The 22,732-nt window shown below is 31.6% G+C and overlaps 1 protein-coding gene across 3 annotated transcripts in view; it reads left to right on the top strand.

The window, feature by feature from the left end:
* LOC135849763 (germ cell nuclear acidic protein-like) overlaps positions 1-22,528 on the top strand; it is a 36,194-nt gene extending 13,666 nt beyond the window's left edge. For all 3 annotated transcript variants that reach the window (XM_065370336.1, XM_065370334.1, XM_065370335.1), the window contains exons 3-8: positions 8,723-9,169; positions 18,685-18,913; positions 18,988-19,120; positions 19,751-19,924; positions 20,006-20,140; positions 22,056-22,528. In XM_065370336.1, coding sequence (XP_065226408.1) covers positions 8,723-9,169; positions 18,685-18,913; positions 18,988-19,120; positions 19,751-19,924; positions 20,006-20,140; positions 22,056-22,226 — 1,289 coding nt within the window. In that variant the 3' untranslated portion in view covers positions 22,227-22,528. The remainder of the gene's footprint in view (positions 1-8,722; positions 9,170-18,684; positions 18,914-18,987; positions 19,121-19,750; positions 19,925-20,005; positions 20,141-22,055) is intronic.
* Positions 22,529-22,732: the final 204 nt, after the last annotated feature.

The raw sequence follows: 22,732 nt of genomic DNA, 5'->3' as shown, positions 1-22,732 counted from the left end.
GTAACCAAAAACACGTGCCGAAGGCTTGGAAATACTGAAGACCAATGCATAACCAATGCTCTCTGACGGAAGCATGTTTTATCCAATGTGTTATTATCGCTGTAAATAATAGCTGAGCCAAAAAAAAATCTATGGAAAAAAATTGTAACATAACTACCTGAATAAATATAATTTTTATCAATAGATTCCAAGTAGTAAGGTAACGTCGATAAATTGAGAATTGCCAAAAAAAAAAAAAAAAATACCAATTTTCGAAAAATTCATCTCATCGATGATTACCTTACCTTGGTGTTGAAAAACTTTCATAATTATAATCCGTCGTTTAAAATCGCTAAAGCTTTTGTATTATTAAGTTATTTATTTATTTATTTATTTATTTATTTATTGATTTTAAATTATGTTTTTTTTTCTTTTCTCTTTTTCTTGATTTGTTTTGTATTCGTAAATTAAATTATGAATATGTAAATATGCGACTTTTATTTATGTGGCAGCGCTTCTTCGACTTTTATTGGTCTTGTCTCGACTCAAAGAGTTGGAATATATGTACTTATGTATTAGGTACGTGGTGTTGTTATTGAATCTTCGATTATTCTATACCTACCTACAACTTGGCTCCGGTTTTATTCGTATATTTTGCTTGCTTTATTGTAGCGGTTATAGCCGCCAAAATATTAGTAGGTACCTATTGGTGACCTGCGATGAGTTTTACGCACGTTGTATCTATTGTTGGTATCGATATGTAGAAGAAGATGCTGGTCATAAAATATATTGTGTCTGTGTGGTAATCGACGAACGAACAATTTAATATGCTGAGATGATGCGTCGGTGGTGTCATCTTTCAGGCAATGTATCCTGGGTCGTGCTGGATGCCCTCACTCATCTCATATTATGAATTCTGATAGAGGTATAGGTACCTTTTGTATGAGTAGGTAGTCTAACTGCGAAATGATGACGTGAGCTATTTCGCGACCAAGCAGCACGCATCGTTTATATCTCAAACTGTGTCCCAATTTTTAATTTTCTAGTCTGATATTACGAAGAGTATTGTAAAAGACACGCGTAGGTACTTACGAAACGAATCAACCTTGACGTTGGAGTGACTCTTTTCTTCGTACGTATCACTACCGTTATTCGTTATAAAAATATCCACGCAATATGTCGCCTCTATTAAAGATGTAATAGGTACCTTCGATACAGTCCATTTGCTGGAATAATTTCATCTAGAATTAGGTAATTTCTGTCCACGAGAAGATATCGAGCGGACATGTAACGAAATAGAAGAACAGATCGATCGTATGATTTAACTCGAGGAAGCGAAGCAATTATTATGAGAGGTCGTTGAACGACCTTTTTACTAGCGTCTGATACGTATTTTTGGGGAAATCCGTAGATGAGCAGAATCTAAAGTGGCCTAGAATAAGTGAAGGGAGGAGGAAAAGATGGTCAATTCAAACAGGTGAAATTGGAGTTTTTGAATAGAGGGAGAGGTTTACAAAAAATGCATTTCATTCAGCACTTCAAGTTGACTGAAATTTCTTATAAGAGGTAGGAAAAGATTTCCAAACTGGAAGAAGGATTATTTTTTACATTTTTTAAAAGGATTTTTCAATCTGGAAACGCTAAATTGAAAAAGCAGGAAAAAATACGTCAAAATTTCAGGAGTTGAAGTGATTTGTCGATTTTTGACAATTTTTCCAAGATGAGAAAAAAATCGAAAAAATTTACCAAACAGATCAAGAAAGCTGAAATTTGCTATGTACCCTATTCTCGACCACTCAAATCGATTCGAAGCGGTGTCGAACCATTTTGAGCAATTCTGGAGCCTTAAGCAGAATTTTGAAAGTTACAATTTACCTAAAAGCTTACTCAATAAAGTTGGAAAACTAAAATTTTCTGTATAAGTACCTTAATTTCAACATACTTAGTTGATGTGAAGTGGTTCTAGACTATTCTGGAGCCTCCAGCGACCTTTTTTTTGAAAATTCTAGTTCTTGAAAAAAGGGGCTAAAAATCCGTCCAGTCTGACTTTGGTACGTGCATTTCGAAAAAAAAAAGGGATATTCGGTGAATATTTTGGAAATTAGAACCTACAGAAAGTAATAAAAATTATAAACTCTTTCGAACTAAATTTCACAGGCCATTTGTGGCCATTCTGGAGCCTCCAGCGCGATATTTTGATTTCTCCAGAATTTCAAAATTTTTCCAGAAGGCGTGAAAATCGTTTTGCGCAGAATTGGTCCTGAAAGTAATATGAACTCTTTCGAGCTGAATTTCATCGGCCATTTGTGGCCATTCTGGAGCCTCCGGGGCAATATTTTGATTTCTGCAGAATTTTAAAATTTCTCCAGAAGGTGTGAAAATTGTTTTGCGCAGCTAAAAACTGAGTTGTGACTTATCCTCGACCTGACAGATTTCCAAACAGACATCTCAAGACTCAAGTGTTTTTTTTTGACCAGATAAGAAAAAAAAAATCAAAAAATCAAAACTTTTTCTGTTTGTAGGGAAATTTTTTAAATTTGTACGAACTACAAATAACTGTATTTTGTCTCGGGCCAACGACAAGAATTAAAATTTCTCAATTTTGAGCAATTCTAAAGCCTCCAGCGCGATTCTAAATTTTTTCAGAATTTTAAAATTTCTCCTTAAGGTGTGGAAATTAATTTGAGAAGTTGAAAATCGAACGTTGGAATATCCTAATCTGTTTGAAGGATTTATCTACATTTAAGCTGAATTCCAGACGTACATCTTAGGTGCATTTTTTCACCAGAATAATTTTATGAGAAAAACATTCCAAAAGTCACAATTTTTTTTTTGTAAGGAAATTTTTGAAATTTGCATGAATGCATTTATTTTATCCAGAATCACCCCCCCCTCCTCTAAGGAATCCGAATTTTGCGATTTTGGGTCATTTTGGAGCCTCCAGCGAGATTTTCGATTTCTCCAGAATTTTAAATTTTCTCCAGAGGGCGTGAAAATCAATTTGGGTAGCTAAAAATTGAGCTGTGGCATATCCTCGATCTGTTTGAAGAATTTACCTACATTTGAGGCGATTTCCAGGTGGTTATCAGAAGTGCGTTTTTTTGACCTTAATATTTATGGGGAAAATATTCAAAAAGTCAAACATTTTTTGTTTTTAAGGAAATTTTTGAAATTTGCACGGATTGCTGTATTTTGTCTTGAATTACCTCCTCCCCCTCCAAAGAATCCGAATTTTGCTATTTTTGGTCATTTTGGAGCCTCCAGCGCGATTTTCGATTTCTCCAGAATCTTAAAATTTCTCTAAAATGTGTAGAAATAATTTTGGGTTGCTATAGAAATTGAAAATCGAGCTGTGGCTTGTCTTCGACCTGTTTGAAGAATTTTTTCACATCTGAGCTGAATTCCAGGCGTACATCTCAATCAATTATATTTTTTTGACCAGAATATTCATGAGAAAAAAATTCCAAAAATCAAAACTTTTCTATTTGTGGGGAAATTTTTGAAATTCGCGCGAATGGTGATATCTAAAACCACCCCCTACCCCTTCCAAATTTCGCAATTTCGGGCTATTTTGGAGCCTCCAGCGCGATTTTTGATTTCTCCAGAATTTTAAAATTTCTCCAAAATGTGTGGAAATCAATTTGGGTACCTAGCCAAAAATCGAACTAATGCTTATCTTCGACCAGGTTAAAGGATTTATCTACGCATGATCTGATTTTCAACACGTTTATGGGTGTTAAAATTCATTTCGATAGATTTTTTGTCATTTTATGGGAAGCTAGAATTTGCTAAAAAAATTGCTGAAGATTCTAAAGCGACCTGAAACCATCTCCAGTCCACTCACAGCATGTTAAAATAGAGCATGATACCGATTTCAGTTTTTCTAGTCACAGGGCACGAATACAGCGAATTTTCAACATTTTTATCTGAAATTGAATTGAACAGATTTTAGGAATTTTTTTTTCGAGAACTGGAATTTTCAAAAAGTTACTAGAGGCTTCAAAATGACTTGAAACCTCTTCCAATCGAGTCAACATGTTGAAATTATTGTATACTTATACAGAAATGAGAAAATATTAGCTTTTCAACTTCATCTTCATTAGGTAAAATTTTATGGAAATTTTTTGACATTTTAATGTAGGTAATAGATCATTTGAAAAAAAGGTAATGAAAAAAATTGAATTCATCTCAAAACGTACTGCCATTTCACAATCATCTATCAGTATAAAATGAAAAAACAACTTTTTCATCACTCTGTATAAAAATACCTCCTCTCGTTTACCTTGTTGAAAACTTTTCCATCACAACAGAAATCAATCAAAAACTCGGACACCTAACCAACAACATAGTGACATAAAACGGTCAACAGGCTATTAAAAAAGACCATCCGATCATTCGACCGTCGTAAATTTAACCACGCAAAATAGCCTTCATTTATTCAAAGCCATCTGATTGATATACCTAATGATACACTTCTGTGTTTAATCCGATAGCGCGCTTCATCGTTCAAAGAACTCAATTTAAAAAAAGACGTACTCATCGTCTGATGATGACGCAGCGTGGTTATCTTGAGAGGTACCTAATACCTATGCAAGTGTCGAGACTCGAGAGTAAAGAGATAAATGAACCAATAAGCAGGTTAACGTTACGATACGCTGACACGTTTCACTTTGGTTTTTCAACAACAACAGAAGTTAATAACATTATTTTTAAATCATATAATGCAAATTCACTAGTAAATCCTTCCTTCCGATGCGCAACCAGACTGATTCATTGCACATTTGCGGTGTTATCGTCGCTATCGCTTTTTTATCGAGATTTTAAAAACTTGGTGGTTTTCGTTAAGAGTTGGATTGGCCTACTCTAATGCCCCAGTGGCCATGAATCGTAGACGTTTATTACTTTTTTCTATCAACTGGAAATAAGTAGCATTGATATTCGCCAGATATTCTTTGTGGGTTTGATGAACTTTCAATATCACATTCTCGATTTGTCAATTAGATGATTAATTATAGAAATATCCATTCTTCAATTGTGACTTTGAAACGTTGCACATTTAACAAGAATTGATGCGTTTTTATAACATCTTTCTCCAGCATTTATTTTTGAAAAAAAATCTAAAATAAATTAAAAAATTCATCGATTGCGAACGCGTAAACGAAAAAAGTTGAAATTTGGTGTATTATCCTATTTTGGACCTTCCAAGACCCCGAGTCGATTGGTGATAGTTTTGAACGGTTCTAGAGCCTCCAGTGGATTTTCGGATTTCCCAGTTTCGAAAAAAACGGCTCCGAGTACCTACAGTGAAATTTAATACATACCTATAAACTCTGAATTACCATCTTTGTGACCAATTTGATCGATTAGGAACTTATTTCAAAATCTTTTTTTTCTCCGGTGATTATTTTTGAAAAAGAAAAAAATGCAGAATGCAAAATGCTGAAATTTGATTTTTGATCTTTTTTTAACTTTCGGAGTCGATTGATGACGGTTTTGAAACGTTCTGGAGTCTCCAGTAAATTTTCGGATTCTGCAATTTTAGATAAATTTTTTTGAAATTCAGCAAATACATAAACTTAGATACCATATTTGTGACTCTTTTGATTGATTAAAACACGTATTCTTTTACGTCGGTTTTAATCTTAAATTTCCAAATTTTTCAATTTTCTTCAAAAATAATCGCTGGAGAAAATTTTGAATTTGAACCAGCACAAAAAGGTTTTGAAAATATGTGTCTGGTAAGATGAAAATAGGGTGCAAACCGAATTCCGGTCTTGTATGTCTATTTTGATCAAAACGTTGATATTATTTTCATGAGGAATGAGTCGAATTCGAATTTCATTTTGTCAGAAACTTCCAAAAGGTCTCAACTTTTCACTGAAAAATTTACGGAAGTCTCAAATAATACGAAAAAATGTAATTTTTGGCCAATAAGTATGTATTTAACTGCCAAACATTGTAAAGAATTTCACATATGTATTTCCCCAAAATTATCATTTCCTCCAATAATCAACGAAAAAGTCTCGTTGTACATTTTCCAAATTGTACATAAAAATTTTCATTTTCTCACAAACTAAAATCGACCTAAATTTTCGCTTCATTCAAATTGATGAAAATTGTCGGTTTAAATGTTGAGCTTTTTTGACAAAAATTTTGAAGATAATATCATTTTTTGCCAATAATTACCAAAAAAAGTACTGTTTTTGGTCAAAAAATGTGGAAAATTCTCACTTTTTCTAAAATTGTTGTTTTTTGTAGAAAATTCTATAAAGTTCCATTTGTTTACAAAAACTGTTCAAAATGTTTCGCTTTTTTGCCAAAAATTGTCAAAAAATATCAGTTTTACTAATGATTTTCAAAAAATCCTGTTTTTTACTAAAACTATTGAAGATCCTCGCATTTTCAAAAATTATCAAACGTTGTCGCTTTTCAGAAAAATACCTAAAAATTGTCGTTTCCCCTAAAAAGTGCCATTTTTTCCTGAAAGTCGTTCAGAAAAATTGAAAAATGTATCATTTTTTGAGAAAAATTTTCAATATTTCTCATTCTTAGAAAAATTGCTAAAAACTTTCATGTCTTTTCCAAAAAAAAATTACGATAAAAAATCATTTTCCTCCAAAAATTATCAAAAAATCTTGCTACATATTTGCCAAAAATTGTCCAAAAATTCACATTTTTTTCACAAATCAATTTTGACGTAAATTTTTGCTTTATTTAAATTACTAAAAATCGTAGGGTTGCAAAAAATTTCAAAATTTCTTGCCTATGTACATCAAAAAAAAATATAATTTTTTGTCCATAATAATTAGGTACTCAAACGTCTTGCTTTTGCCAAAAAATATAAAAGTTCTCGCTGTTTTCAAAATTGACATGAATTTGTGCTTTATAAAAATGGCTATAAAAATTGGTCGCTCTTTGCAGAAATCACCCCCTCCCCACCCAGAAAATTATGTTCAAAAAAAATGGTTTAATCCTGCTTTTTGTGAAAAAGTATCTTTTTTTACCTTCAATTACCAGAAAGTCCTATTTTTTGCCTTACAATTGTGAGTCTCGTGTCTTGGAAAATTTTTTTGCCAAAGTCTGGTTTTTCTGCCAAAAATTGCCAAAATTTGTAAAATATTCTCACTTTTTCAAAAATTGACATAAATTGTCAATTTTTAGCAAACTGGCTAAAAATTGTAGTTTTTTTTTCGAAAAACTCTTTTTTTTCTAAGAGTTGTCCGGAACTTTGGACTTTCCCGCCAAAAATTGCTAAAAAGTATCATTTTTTGCGAGTAGTTGCTAAAAAGTCCTGCTTTTGTTAAAATTATCAATGTCTTGCTTTTTGGTTCAAAAATCGACTAAATTCAGCAAAAGTGCTCAAAAATTTCACTTTTATCCAAAAGTTATCGAAAAGTTTCGCTTTTTGCAAGAAATTTCGAGAAAACTTTTCCATCTGCTACAAATTTCAAAGGTTTGCTTTTTGTCAAAACTTGGGGAATTTTTGCCAGAAATGGTAAAAATCTCATTTTTTCCCAATAATTGTCAAAAAGTCTCGTTTTTTGACCAAAAAGTTCTAAAATGATTCAACTTTTTAAAAATTGAAAACCAGAACATTTCAATCTCAAATGTCATGTTTTTTTTTTTCATAATTTTTTTGTAATTTTTTTCTACGTTAAAATGCTTTGCTCACTTTTTGCCACTTTTTTGGCTACTTGAGCTATTTTTTTTGTTGAAAAAATCGAGTTCCATTGTGGATACTAAATTTGGCCGAATTTAGTTGAAATAACTTCTAATGAGTCGTGTTGAAAATTCACAAAAAATAAAAATAATAGACTTCGAAGACCCCAAACAGTATATTTTAATATCGTACTAGAAAAAATTCAATACCCTGAGACGACCCGACACGACTCAATAGTAATACGTGTCGTCGTCTTCAATCGTCAAACTCTCGGCTCTTGCGGAAGAATCGATTAACACATTGAGAAGAATTCGGGACATATGGTTTGTGTATACGAACAAGAAACCCGTTAGTTTTGAACGCACAAACAAACGAAAATTAAGATTTCGTAATTAAATGAGCAACGAGAAGTATGAATGTGATCGATTTGTTGATCGTCGTAATTAGCAGTCTAACAGCAGCTATTAAACGATCTCATCTCGTACTCACATACTTACTATAGGCGTATTAAATGTACCTATACAAATACCTACCTACTTAAACATTGCCACGTGCTCGTGAAGCCAAAAGTATCATGTTAATTCTGTTTTTTTAAAGCTCTTGTAATCTTGTTTATCGACTTATATGTGGTGTAAAGGTATGTATATAATGTAAACACGACGTGAGGCACTTTCATGCTCATGTATCTGCACACGAGTACTCGCGTGAAGCAGTATTTCACTGTCATCTCTTACTATATTGCTTGTCAGCTGTCGGCGAAGCGTGAATCGTTTAAAAAATAGAGAAACATGGGTACCTAGTACCTACAATACATCCAAGTACTCTCTATTGGTACCTTCGATTCAATTTTAAAAGGGCACTCATCCATTCCTTTCTGCAGACTATTATGACAACGCATTACCAACAAATACTTAACAACAACAAAACACTGACGATTTGTTTTAGCAAGTGCAGCATGAGAATCTGAACTTGAACAGTATCCAGCTAGACACTGGTTCTGATTGAAATTACCCATAATAATCCTATTATTATAATGATCTAAATGATCTACTAAACGTTAATTTTTTCAAAAATTTTCTCCAGATGACGAAGAAGACGACGACGACGAAGAAGAAGAAGAACCAGCCGCCTCAGCTTCTCCTCAAGCAACGGTTGTGGCATCGACTGCAGCTCCATTACCACCCCAAGGCTTAGCGGCTGCTCCCGAAGAAGCACTAGAAGCCGAAGAAGGTAACGAACCAGATGACCAAGTAGCCGAAGAAAACAATCCACACACGGTGACCTTACTGACCAGCGGCCAACCCGACGAAGTCGACGAGACCCAAGAGCAAATTCTAAATACCAATGACTTAGGTGCATCGGCTGGTGGTGCTGGTGAAGCCTCCACTACTGCTGCTACGGCCAGTGCGAGCACTGAAGATGACGATGATGAAGATGACGAAGAGGATGAGGACGAAGACGATGTTTTGGGAGATGACGACGATGACGATGATGACGAAGAAGAGGATGATGAAGAAGCTAGGCAATCGCGTAAGTAGACAAAATATCCTCTATTTTATTCATTGCATTCTTGGAAAAAATCATTCCGCAAGAGATACCTACCTAGTACCTACCGGAAGACCGAAATTCTCGGCAGTGTGGAATGGTTTCTTTTTTTCTTTTTCAATTCCAAGAATTCAATTTTTTCATTCAATTTGAACAAAGAAAAAATGATAAAAAATTCAATGAGTGAATCTTAAAAATTTCACATCTTTTCCAAAAATTATTTCACAAATCTTGCTTTTTTTCAACTAAAACTTGTAAAAAAAAAAGTATCATTTTTTGCCAATACTTAATTGGGTAGGTAAGTTTCTTGCAAAAAATTCCAAAACCTCTCAATTTTTCCAAAAAAGTTGTTCTAGAAGTCTCACTTTCAAAACATGTAAAAAAGTATCATTTTTTTACCAACAATAAAAAAGGTCGTGTTTTTTGCTAAAATTTTCAACGTTTTTTTTTTTTTTATTCTCGCTTCTTAACAAAATTGCTAAAAAGTCTCACTTTCTTCCATAAAGTACACAGAAGTCTCACTTTTGGGGTAGAAATGTCCAAAAATTACCACTTTTTGCCAATAATTTTCAAAAATCCTGCTTTTTAAAATTTTCGTATGCTCAAAAATCAACAAAAAAATTTTCGCTTTTTAGCAAAACAGTTGTTTTTTTCAAAAAGCCTTAACTTTTTTCAAATTTTAGTTTTTTTGCCATAAATTGACAAACATTTAGCAAAAGTGCTAAAAAATTCCACTTTTTTTCCAAGATTGTCCCGAAGTCTGGCTTTTAAGATTGGCATTATTGCAAGAAATTGTAAAAAATCTCACTTTGAAGTCTCCATTTTTTAAACCAAAGAGTCAAAAAGTAGTTCAATTTTTTTACATTGAAAATAGAACATTTCAATTTCAGATATTCGGGATTTTTGATCATTTTCACTGCATTAAATTAATTTTTCTTTGAAAAATTGAGTACCTCTGACGCCTGTGCAAATAGATCTTTGCCACTTGAGGAAGGGAAGAATGTTTTTTGATGTCCTCCTCAACCCAATCAAAAATTTACTCATGAACGAATTCAAGTTTCGATTACTTCATTGACTTTCAACTTTGAAATTGAAATCTCTCCTTAATCCAATCAAAAATTTACTTGTGAACAAATTCAGATCTCGATGACTTACTTAACCTTCAACATGGAAATCCTAAGACAAAAATTTTCAATTATGAAATATATAGCTGTAAAAAATACAACATAAAGTTCACGAAAATATGAACATTCAAAAATTTGCTCAAATCGATTTGGTGGGTCGAATTTTGACAAATAAGAACACAAATGAATCAATACAATATCTACTAAACAAAATGATTATTTCGACCATGATCGATCATATAAATCAAAAATCAAAATGAATTGGATTTTTTGAAGTTTGACAATCGATTTTTGACGAGAAGGCGTAGGTGTGGGGCTGTAAGTAATTAGTTTTTCATTTCGAACATCATAAATCATAATTACAAAATCTAAATCGCAAATGAATTGATTTTTGGATTCCCATTAATCGACTTTCAATCATGATCAATTTTTTATTGGGAATTTTATTTTTAAGGCTGAAATATTTATTTTTCATTTTGACGTGATGAATCGATTTTTGGAATTCGATTAATCGATTTTCATTCATGATCAATTTTTCATTGGAAAATTTCATTTCTGAAGTCGAAATATTGGTTTTTTGTTTCGAGCATGATCGATTATACGTAATCGAAAATCGCAAATGAATCAATTTTTGAAGTTCGATTAATCGATTTTCATTCATGATCAATTTTTCCTCGAAAATTGAAAAATTCAATCTTTGAGGCTCAAATACTGATTTTTTCATTTCGATTATGGTCGATCATACCTATGGAATCGAAAATCGTAAATAAATCGATTTTTAGGTGCGATTAATCGATTTTCATTCATAATCAATTTTTCATTATAAGGTTCGTTTTTAAGGCTTGAATATCGATTTTTCATTTCGACCATAATCGATCATATAGAATCGAAAATCGCAAATGAATCGATTTTTGATATTCGATTAATCAATTTTCGTTCATGATCAATTTTTCGTCGAAAATTGAAAAATTCAATCTTTGAGACTCAAATTCTGATTTTTTTTATCTCGACCATGATCGATCATACGGAATCGAAAATCGCAAATGAATCGATTTTTAGGTTCGATTAATCAATTTTCATTCATAATCAATTTTTCATCGTAAGGTTCGTATTTAAGGCTTAAATATCGATTTTTCATTTCGACCATGATCGATCACATAGAATTGAAAATCGCAAATGAATCGATTTTCGTTCATAATCAATTTTTCATCGAAAATTGGAAAATTTCATCTTTGAGACTGAAATACTGATTTTTTTTATCGCGACCATGATCGATCATACGGAATCGAAAATCGCAAATGAATCGATTTTCAAGGTTCGATTAATCGATTTTCAAGGTTCGATTAATCGATTTTCATTCATGATCAATTTTTCATCGAATGGTTTATTTTTGAGGCTGAAATATTGATTTTTCATTTCGACCATAATCGATCATATGGAATCGAAAATCGCAAATGAATCGATTTTTGATATTCGATTAATCGATTTTTGATTATGATCAATTATTGGTCGAAAAATCAACGTATAAGGCTAAAATTGATTTTTCATCTTCGACATAATCGATCATAATATAAAATCAAAAACACAAAAAAATCGATTTTGTAGTTCGATAAATCGATTTTCGATAGTGATTCATTTTTAATCCAGAAATCTGTTTAAATGCTAAAATTGATGTTAAATAAATCGATTTTTCGGAGTTCTATTATCGAATTTTGATTGTGATCGTTTAGGAAATCTATTTTCAAGACTAAATTGGTTTTTTATTCCGTACGTGATCCATTATGAGGAATCGAAAATCGTAAATAAGTCGATTTTCAAGGTACGATCAATCGATTATCAATCAAGATCGATTTTTGATCGGGATGTTCAGTTTTTTTGCCACTTCATGAATTTCTGGAATTTCTAAAATATCGCTGAGGGTTCCAGAACGGTTTAAAACTACCTCCAGTCCCTTGAGCATTTTAAAATTAGAACAAGTATAAAGTAAATTTTAGCTATGCAACATTTTCAGGCAAAATTTGGTGGAAATTTGAACATTCAAAAATTCGCTAGTGGCTTCAGAACTGCTCAAAACGGGTCGAAATCTTTTTCACTTGATTCTGGGGGGGGGGGTCGAAGATGGGGTGTAAACCAACTTTCAGCTTTCCAAGTCAATCTGGTGAAATTTTGTTCTTCATTTTTCAAGGGGTCACTTTTGGATTTTTACAATTTTAAAATCATCTTTTTTGCCTAAAAAAAACTGCAATTTTCAGAAAGAAATTTCGCCCACAAATTTGATCTACTTTGTCGAAAGTAAAACGTTCAATCGATACAAAATTCCCTCTAAATTCGATTGATATGATTTTGAAGCCCATTAGTGTGATCTATGGCTAGTCTGGTCAAATTTATCTGAAAAAAAGAAAAACTCTTTAAGTGGCCATAACTGTGCAATTTACCTTATTGACCCTGAACTCGAACCGAAACCAAACGTTTTGTAACATAAATTTGAGAAAAAAATTCAAAACAAAAATGTACAACACGGAAATGCATTAATGAAAAAAAATTGAACTTGAAAACAATGGGTAGGTGGTTCTCCCTTCTTGCGTTGATATTGAAAATATTTTTCACGAATATACTTACGCAAGGTTATTTAATTTGCCAGTATGGAGACATTAAATACGTATAATTAAGCCAACATGCTCAAAATAATCATTGCTAATTATGTGTCAACGTGTAGTAATTGTTCAAGGGGAGATGTAATACTTCACAGTGTAATTTTTTATTGTAATGTATATGCGTGTATCCGGATAAGTATACCTGAGGAGGGGGGGGGGTGATTCGAAAAAAAGAGGTAGGCATTTTCAGGGTTCATTTTTATAGAATTTTTATCAAAAATTTCATCAGTAAATAAAAATAAACTCATTTCATCAAGTCATCAATAAATTCGTTTCACTCGAACTCGTCGCATGCTGATGAATAACTTTCATACTCGATCGGAGAAAAAAAATACTCTTAAGCCCTGCAGCTTTGAAAATACGTATAGATATGAATTTTAAAAGTGAAATTTTTATATAATCGAAATTTACATAGACCATATCAGCCAGCACATCACACAAGTATACGAGTTCATTGATAATAATATTTCAAGTTCAAAAAGATGCAGTATAGTATTAGGCTTAGGCATATGTTTATGTAGGCAGTGCGGAGACAGACGCCGCCGGCACAGGACGAGTAGCGAAGGGGGAGGAGGGATGGATAGGATGCACTTTAAAAGCACGACAGAGTCGACAACCAAGGTAAGTGAGTATGGTAGAAATGCGAAGAAACTCCGGATGGAAAATTAATTTATCGATATTATAACAGGTGTCGTGGGTGTGGTCATATAGCTTTCTATTTTCTCACAGTATTTTTTTTTCTTCTTCATTTCTTTATTTCAAGGTCATTGTTAAAAGACTCTGCGGAAGAGGGACGAGGGGATTAAAAATAGAGGTCATTGGTAACGTTAACAAGTAGCTTGTAAAAGTGAACTTCTTGTCCCAGTTCCTTGAATGTATCCGTATTTGATTTGTACTGCGAGTGCGAGTTGGAGTGTGCATGTGTGTGTGCTTGTGCTATTCATTGTCCTATCTTTATAGATTTGTATTTGTCCATTGAACCGGTTGGTTGGAAATATTTTAATATGTAGCACTGCCTCACTGCCTAATGCCTCGTACCTGGTAGGATTGCATCGGTAACTAGTTTCACTTGATACGCATCTAGTTTACAAATCATCGCAACACGCCTCGCCTTGCTCTAAACGTATATTTTACTTAGGTACGATTATTGTACGAGCATACAATACCTACAAGTATCAACAGTTCAACACGCTATATGTACTTATTCCCAAACATCTCAGAAGTCGGGTTGCTAATTGACCTTTGGTATTTTCTTTTTTTCCCTGTCTTATTTTCTGGAGTTTTTTTTTTTGTATATTTTGTTCCTAAAAAGGTGCTCATTTTGGAGTCAAGGATAAACTTTTATTTGATGGAATTATGCAACCTTTGAGGCACAGTGGGCTTTGAGCGATGCTTTAAAATGTTTAATTTTGCCCAAAAATACTAAAATTTTGCTGATTTTGAGCTTTTTTTAATTCTATTGTTAACGCTTTTCTGGGTAAAAAATTGGAAAAATTGGAGCAAAGTATATTTTTATTTAATTTATTGGAGTTCCAATAATTCTTATTGCCTCATATCAAAAAATTCCATACTTTTAAAAAGAGCTCAAAAAACAGATAAATATGTAAAATTCCGAGAAAAAAATGGAAAATGGATGCTTGAATGAATAATTTTAAAGTTTTATTTAAGAGTAGGAAAGACTTTTAATTGCAATTTTGTGGGGAAAAAATGATTTTTTTTTTGAAATTTCAGAATTCTGGCAGAAGAGTAAAGTTTTTGATGTAAATGTTCTCTAAATGTTAAAATGGGAGAGAGACAGGTTCAATTTTTTCAGTCATAAAAAAAAAACTAAAAAAAATATTGATAAGTTGAAAAATGTCTGATGATTTGAAAAAAATGAACGTTTATTCGCATCAAAAATTATCTTGAATAATTTAAGCTTTTTGAATTATAAATATTCGAAAGTTTTTGATTAATGAATCTTCAAAAACTTTCTCCTTCGTTTCGCTGGAATCAGTTTTTTTTTCTTGTTGAAAATTGAAATTAAAAAAAAAAAAATACTTTTCAAATTTGAAACATGCCAAGTCCAACAAAATCAGCTTCTAGCATCAAAAATAATATTTTTGTGTTATTTATTTCTCGAATTTGTATAAATTTTGGAAAGTTTTTGCCCTCATTTCGTTCGGTGTTCGTGATTGGTTTGAAATTGAAAAATGTCACATCAGTGTTCGAATCTCGATGATACACAGGCTGGAATAATTAGGGGGGAGGGGGTAAAAACTGTGTTGCCATAAAACAAAATTTTTTTACATTGTGGCAAAAAAAACATGATTAAAAAAAAATAATAAAAACGAGATTTTCTTGTAATTTTGGCAAAAAAAAACAACACTTTTTTGCAATTCTGATGGTTTTCAAAGGCCACAATTGGAGAGAGACACTATAAATTCTGTTCTGTTCAAAATTTATTCATTTTCAAAAATCACTAGAAATAAAAATGGAACATCTAAAAAACAAAACAAATGAATGAAAAAGTTCAAATTTTAGATTACCAAAAATAAAAATAATCAGGACTGGTTTTTTTGAAATTTCTAGAAAAAAATTAATTTTTTATTGAAACGTTGCCAAAAAAAAAACAATTTTTATTATAATTTTGACAAAAAAACACTACTTTTTTACAAATTTGACAGAAAATAACGATTTTTTTTGGAAACTGTAAAAAATAAACAAAGCTGTTTTGTAATTTTGGCAGAAAAGCGGTACTTTTTCTTTGCAATCAAACGTTGCAATTGAAGGGAGACAGGTTAAAATTTGTTCATTTTCAAAAAGAACTAAAAATGAAAATGGAACATTGAAAAAAGTGAAAACAATACAAATAAGTGAATGAAAAAGTTCAAATTTTAGATTAACAAAAATTTTTAAAAATCTGGACTGTTTTTTTTAATTTTGAGAAAAAATTAATTCTTTTTGAAACGTTGCCAAAAAAAACAATTTTTATCACAATTTTGTCAAGAAAAACACTAAGGTACTTTTTTACAAATTTGACAGAAATAATATAAGTAGATTTTTTTGGAAATTGTAAAAAATAAACAAGGCTGTTTTGTAATTTTGGCAGAAAAGCTGTACTTTTTCTTTGCAATCAAATGTTACATTTGAAGGGAGACAGGTTAAAATTTGTTCATTTTCAAAATAAAAATTGAAAATTAAAAAAAAAATAAATCAAGCAACGAACGAACAATTTTAAATTTTGATTGACAAAAATGGAAAAAAGCAGGACTAATTTTTTGGAATTTTGAGAAAAAAGCAACATTTTTTTGTCTAAAAAAACACAAATTTTTGACAAGTTTGAAAAAAGTGACATTTTTTTGAAAATTAAAAAAAACGAATTGTTTTTGTGAGATGTTAGCACAGAAACAGTAGTTTTTACAGCAAGGTTATTGACAGGATTTTTTTTCAATTGTTACAATTGGAGAGAAACAGGTTAAAATTTCGTCGTTTCAAAAAAAAAAAAATAAAACTAAAAATAAAATTATAAAATCAAACAAACGAAATAAGTGAATGAAAAATTTTAAATTTTGATCGGAAAAAAGCAGGACTAGATTTTTTGAAATTTTGAGAAAAAAAACACCATTTTTTTGTCCAAAAAAACACAATTTTCAAGTTTGATAAAAAAGTGACATTTTTTTGAAAATTAAAAATACGAGTTGTTTTTGTGAGATTTTGGCAGAGAAACAGTACTTTTTACAGCAAAGCTATTGACAGGATTTTTTCAAGTCTTACAATTGGATAGAAATAGGTTAAAATTTGGTCGTTTTCAAAAAAAATAAAAATATAAAATCAAAAAACAAAATACATAACAGAATGAAAAATTTTAAATTTTGATTGATAAAAACAGGACTAGATTTTTTGAAACGTTGGCAAAAAAGCAAAATTTTTTTGACATGTTGGCCAAAAGCAATTGTAGAAGGACTTAATTGGAAATTTTGGAAGAAAACCCCTGCTTTTTTGTAAATTTGACAGAAAAACAGGACTTTTTGCTATTTTGAAAAAAAAACAAGAGCTTTTGACAGAAATTATTTTCAAATGTTTCAATATTGGAGGAAGACAAGTTGAAATTTGTAAAACTTGAACAAATTAAAAAAAAAAAAAAAAAAACTCGACAACTTGGGTGGAAAAAATTTTGAAAGGCAAAGCCAATGCTTACATAAATGGAAAATTTCAAAAGTTGATTGAAAATAAAAAGCAGAAATTTTGATAACAGAACAATTAGACACTTGATCTCATTTCAAAAAAAATTACTATAGGTAGGTACTTCTGAACACCACAGTCATCTCAAAAATTCTAACAACGAGATAAAAAAATTCAAAAATTAATCTTTCGAATGACAAACAATAATTCATCATCTCTTCAACTCCATGGACATTTTACGTTCATTTAACGAGCAATTTTTACGACTTGTAATACTCTGAAACATAGACACTTTCTATTATAGGTACCTAGCTATGTTGAAATAATTCTCATCGAATAAAATTTATGACAAAATTAACCACTCGATTCACACTATGAAATCAATTTTACTGTCTATATCGTGAATATGCCAGCACTTATTCAAATAATAGGCAAATTTTCACCAGAGTAAAAGTTCTTCATGCTGAGAAAGGTTTCGTATTGAAACCTATACCTGGGTCATAAAGAATTGGTTGAGTAGGTAGGTACGTGGAAGATTTTCTGGTGTTTTTTTTTTCAAACTATAAAACTACTTTCTAATTTTAATACAGAATTTATGCGTTGAAAATAAAAGTGCCTATATGTAATTATGCTTGGGCATAAATCAACGTCAGAAATACATACTTCAATCTTTTTTTTAAAGAAATTGAAAAATTTTATTTCTTGAATTTTTTTTGTACTCAGGCATAAAATTTTTCTGTTTGGGGAATGAAATTAATTAATATTAACTGTGCAGGTAAATTTACCATCATTAAAAAATAAAAAAAAAAAAAAAAAAAGTTGAAACACACAAAGAAAGGCGGAGACGAATTATTTTTCCAACAACCACTACACATTTCGTAGGTTCCACTTCCAGTTGCGTTTAAATATTTCAAAAATTTTAATATCTAAGTACATAGGAGGACGAACGATGAGATAGATAATAAATTTCTGAATTCATTAGAATCATAAACTCGACAACAATATACGCCTACTCAAAGTACCTAGCTGTATTATTTAATAACCCGTCGACGACTCGACTCGGTACCTAATTGTTGAAATTTTTTTCTTCGAGAGAAAAAAAAAAGCCCTATTCTTTAGTAGATCGATCTACAACAAGGATTTTCATGAAGATAGGTGTTATTATACGTATTTCTAGTATCAACCGGTTGACCCAGATTTTTTAAACAACAGGAAGTCAGGTTTATAATATAAACGTGATTAAGATTCCAAACTCGTTAGATATCTATTCAATACACGCGTCGGTTTGATAAATAAATTATGTCTACGAAAATTATAACGGTTATCGAGAAAAAAATCGAGATTATTGAAATTTATTAATTGAAAATTAATAAAGAGACGGTGCACTTTTCAATTACTCGACATGGATAGATTTAGGTATCGAAATTTTCAATTTATTTCATAAGATATAGGTATAGGTAACCATTCTAAATGCCAGACTGCTCAGATACCTACCTATTTTAATGCGAAGCAATCGATTTATACTCATGATTTTAAAGCTTTTTTCACGTTCAAATAGGTGCTTTACCCGGTGCTCCTGTAACCGTACCATCCGATTACATCAAAAAATACAACCGATACATCGATTCGATTTTTGGAAGAATTAACAAAGTATTGAAGAAGAACTATGACCCAGTCAACGTACGTTTACAGACTGCTCCAGAACATAAGAAAAAACCAGTAGCTGCCAAAACACCAACAGCTGTCAGAAGGAAGCCCACTACGAAACCTTCGACCAGAATCAACGAGTATGTAATCGAATAATCCTCATCTAGGTATTTTGAGTTTGACCTACTCGTATTACAATCAAATTGTATTGTAGAAATAACACCACGAAAGATGCTCTGACTAAGCTCTTCGAATCGTCTGAAGAAGATGACGAATACGATCCAAAACGTTCGGCGAGAAGTCACCGTAGAAGTAGACTATTGAGGAAAAAAAGTCAACAAACTAAAGTAAGTGATGATGGAGAGAATCAATTGAGCATACGTGTCTTGAAAATACATATTTTTCGGTGACTGTAGGGTCATTTCAAGTCAAATCACTGAGCTTTTTGTACTTTGGGGCTTGGGGCAGGTCAGCGATTTAAAAAAATATTTTTCAAGTGAATGGTGCAAATCGCAGCTCTCAAAGTGTATTTCCAAGGGAGATCAGGGGTGTCCAAAATTTTGAGGAAAATAAAGATATTGTAACGTTCAAGTACAAGGTCAACTTGAAAACTAAAAATGGTACACTTTTGGAACTTTTAGAACAGTTTTTTTGGGGATTTGGTTAAAAATCGGTTTTGCCACCTTTTTGGTGCCAAAAATTAGCTGAAAAAGTTGAAAAATGATATCTATATCAGATCTATGGAATTCATGCTCAAAAAATCTGAAAAAATTGCCCAATGATTACCAGTAAATACAATATTTTTTCTTTCGTTAAAAGCTCAAAATTGCGCAAATTGACATAGATTTGACATGAAATGACCATTTAGTATTTACTGAAAAAATAATTAAACCACCAGCGAAAATTTTCGAGACACAGATACCGATAATTCTTCGAAAATGAAGCACGATTAATGCAAGAATTGCTTTTTTTTATAGGCCACGAGTCCAAACAAAGGCCAACCTAAGAAACCAGTTCGAGCTAAAGCCACATTATTCGGACTGTCCTCTCTGAGAAGAGATGGCGATGTTATTGTAAATGTAATGAATACTCACACCACTGTCAGATCCAAGTTTTTAGTAGGCCCATTAACGTTGAAAGTAGAAAAAGAGGTAAGAATTTGACCGATTTCAATAGGTACCGAAATAATTATTGGATTTTTTATAAATTTAAAACGTGTTTCGTTTCAATAGTTCGGAAGAGGAGCTAAAAAAGAATTGAGAAGTGCCACAGCCACTACTGCTGAAATGTTCGGTAAATTGAATTTGAAAGTAGTTCACGGTGGCGATGCTTCTTTGAATTCCATTAAAGTCATGCAACCAAAACAAGTACGTAATTTTTTCATTCTACAGAGTCGTATCGTGAAATGAGTAAAATCCTGGCTGGGGAAATTTTGCCTTGGCCAGGAAATTTTTAGCGAAAAATATACTTATCAAAGCCAAAAGTCAGGTGCTTAAATGCATTTTTCGATTTTTGGCAAATTTTTGAAAATCAAGTAAGGTATAAGTGAAGTATGGATTAAAAATAAGAAAAAAAACAAAATTTTCCCAAATTGACCCAGAAATCTGAAATTTAGGATACGATCTATTTTTGACCTCCCAAATCAATTAGAAACAGTGTTAAACCGTTTGGGGCAGTTCTGGAGCCTCCAGCAGATTTTTGAAATTTGAAACTATAAAATTTCACCAAATGAAGTTGGAAAACCATATTCACTCTGAACTCTTAATTTTAATTCATAATTAAATCGACTGAAGGTGGCTTCAAGTCATTTTAGAGCCTCCAGCGACTTTTAAGAAAATTCCAATACGTTTTTAAGGTGATTTGAACAGATTTTATGACGTTTTTTTGGAAACCTGGAATTTTCAAAATGTCGCTTGAGGCGCCAAAACGACTTGAAATCACCTACAGTCGATTTAATACGTGTTAAAATTAGAGTTTAGAGTAAATTTCAGTTTTCCTACTTCCTTTGGTGAAATTTTATATAGAAGTTTTAAGTTTCAAAAATCTGCTGGAGGTTCCAGAAATTTACAAAAACTTGCAGGAGGCTCCAGAATCACTCGAAAGCATCTGCAATTGACTTGATAACGCGCTGAAATTATAGTTCAGAGTGAATTTTGGCTTTTCCTTTGATAAAATTTTATGTAAATTTTAAATTTCAAAAATCTGTTGGATGCTCCGAAATCGCTTAAAACAGTTCAAAAGCGTTTTCAATCGATTTGGTAAATAGAAAATAGAACAGGTCCGAAATTTCAGAATCTTGGGTCAATTTGGTGAAGTTTTGATTTTTTTTGTCTCATTTTTGGCTCAAATTTGATTTTCAGAAATACACCAAAAATCAAAAGATGATTATTCGATGCGGTATTTTCAAAAAATAAAAAGAATTTAAAAAAATTCAAAGTTTTTGAATATTGCTCTCAGAACCAAAAATAATATTTTACTGAAACCTCTAAAATTTGAAGAACTCTCTTCAACCGATAAAACAGTGTTGAAGGAAAGAGGTTTAAAAAATGTGAAAAAATATTTTCAAAAAAACTGTTGGAAAACTGAGTTTCAATGTTTTATTATTTTTATCTAAAAAATAATAATCATAAAAAAATAGAGAAACAAAAATCTGGGCAAGTTTTTCTTAGAAATCCAAAAATACACCTTCGAACAAAATTTCGGCTGCAGAATTGTGTTTTTCAATTTTTATTGAATTTGTTAAAACACATTATTCGGTACATTTTTCGTGAAAAACTCAGAAATTGATGAAATTGAGGTATAATGAGAATGATGACATTTGGCTTACAAGCTGTATTTTCAGAAGCTCGAATGAGGTAATGGTACGAATTTTTCTAGAGGCTTCAGAGAATTTTTTGATTTTCCAGTTCTGAAAATGAACGATTGAGATGATGATTTTGAAAATTTAGTCAGTAGATGTAGATACGGTTTTTGAAAATTGTTGCTTAATTTTTTTATTTTGCCAGCTTTCTTCAAAACTTCAAAATCCGAAAATCCCTTTGCTAAAGGCTCAAAAATGAGGATTTTCCTTAATAATTTAATTTTTTTAGCAACATTCAAGTAGTCTAAAATCCCTCCGCCACTTTATCAACACTTCCTCCGGATTATTTCCATTCCCTGGTCAGAATTTATTTTGCCCTAGCTGAAATAATCGTCACGTTACGTTACACCGCTCATGTTTATGATTCACATGATTAAGTTTTTGGCACTCTTACATTAATTTTTCATTTATGTTTATCTCAGATGAGAATCCAGACCGCCAACGATAACGACAAGACGACCGAATTCTTATGGAAGAGATCGGCCAATTTAGCTCATCTAGTGTCTCAAAAACTCACAAATGCTGCCAGATCTTTACTCGCTGGTGTTAAACCAGTCGAAGTAGCTGCTCAAAATCAAACTTCTACGCATTAAGTGATTTTTTTTTTCAACAGAAAAATAGTCGTACTATTTATTGCGAAATTATCGTTCGAGATGAACGACACGAAACTATTACGCAATAATTACTACAACTAATTTTCTCAGCAAGCATTCGTGGTATTGATCGGTACATTTTCCGGTATTGGAATATTGTACGATCTGTAAACGTTGACTTTCATAGATAAGAGATTTTTTTAATAATTATTTATTTTTTTGTACAGGTTTTTTTGTAATGATGTTATATAACTTTTAAGGTTTTTTGTTATAATCAACGATTAAAAATGCATTTTAATTTTTTTTTTACTTTGTACTTGAACCCGAACGTGACTTCTAGCATAGTTTTTTTTTGGCTGGATGTTACGTTTACGAATATTGAAATATTGCAGTCCTTATTAACTTACTCAAAGTTCAACGAAATAAACAAAATAGGTACTTAGAATCGTCGAAAAAATCTATCAGATCTTGCAAAGAAAGAAACAAGAAAATTCATCTGAAAAAAT

The sequence above is a fragment of the Planococcus citri genome, chromosome 1 (assembly GCF_950023065.1).
Source record: "Planococcus citri chromosome 1, ihPlaCitr1.1, whole genome shotgun sequence".
Taxonomy (NCBI): domain Eukaryota; kingdom Metazoa; phylum Arthropoda; class Insecta; order Hemiptera; family Pseudococcidae; genus Planococcus; species Planococcus citri.
Note: the sequence above shows the minus strand (reverse complement) of the source record. Positions and strands in the feature narration are given on the sequence as shown.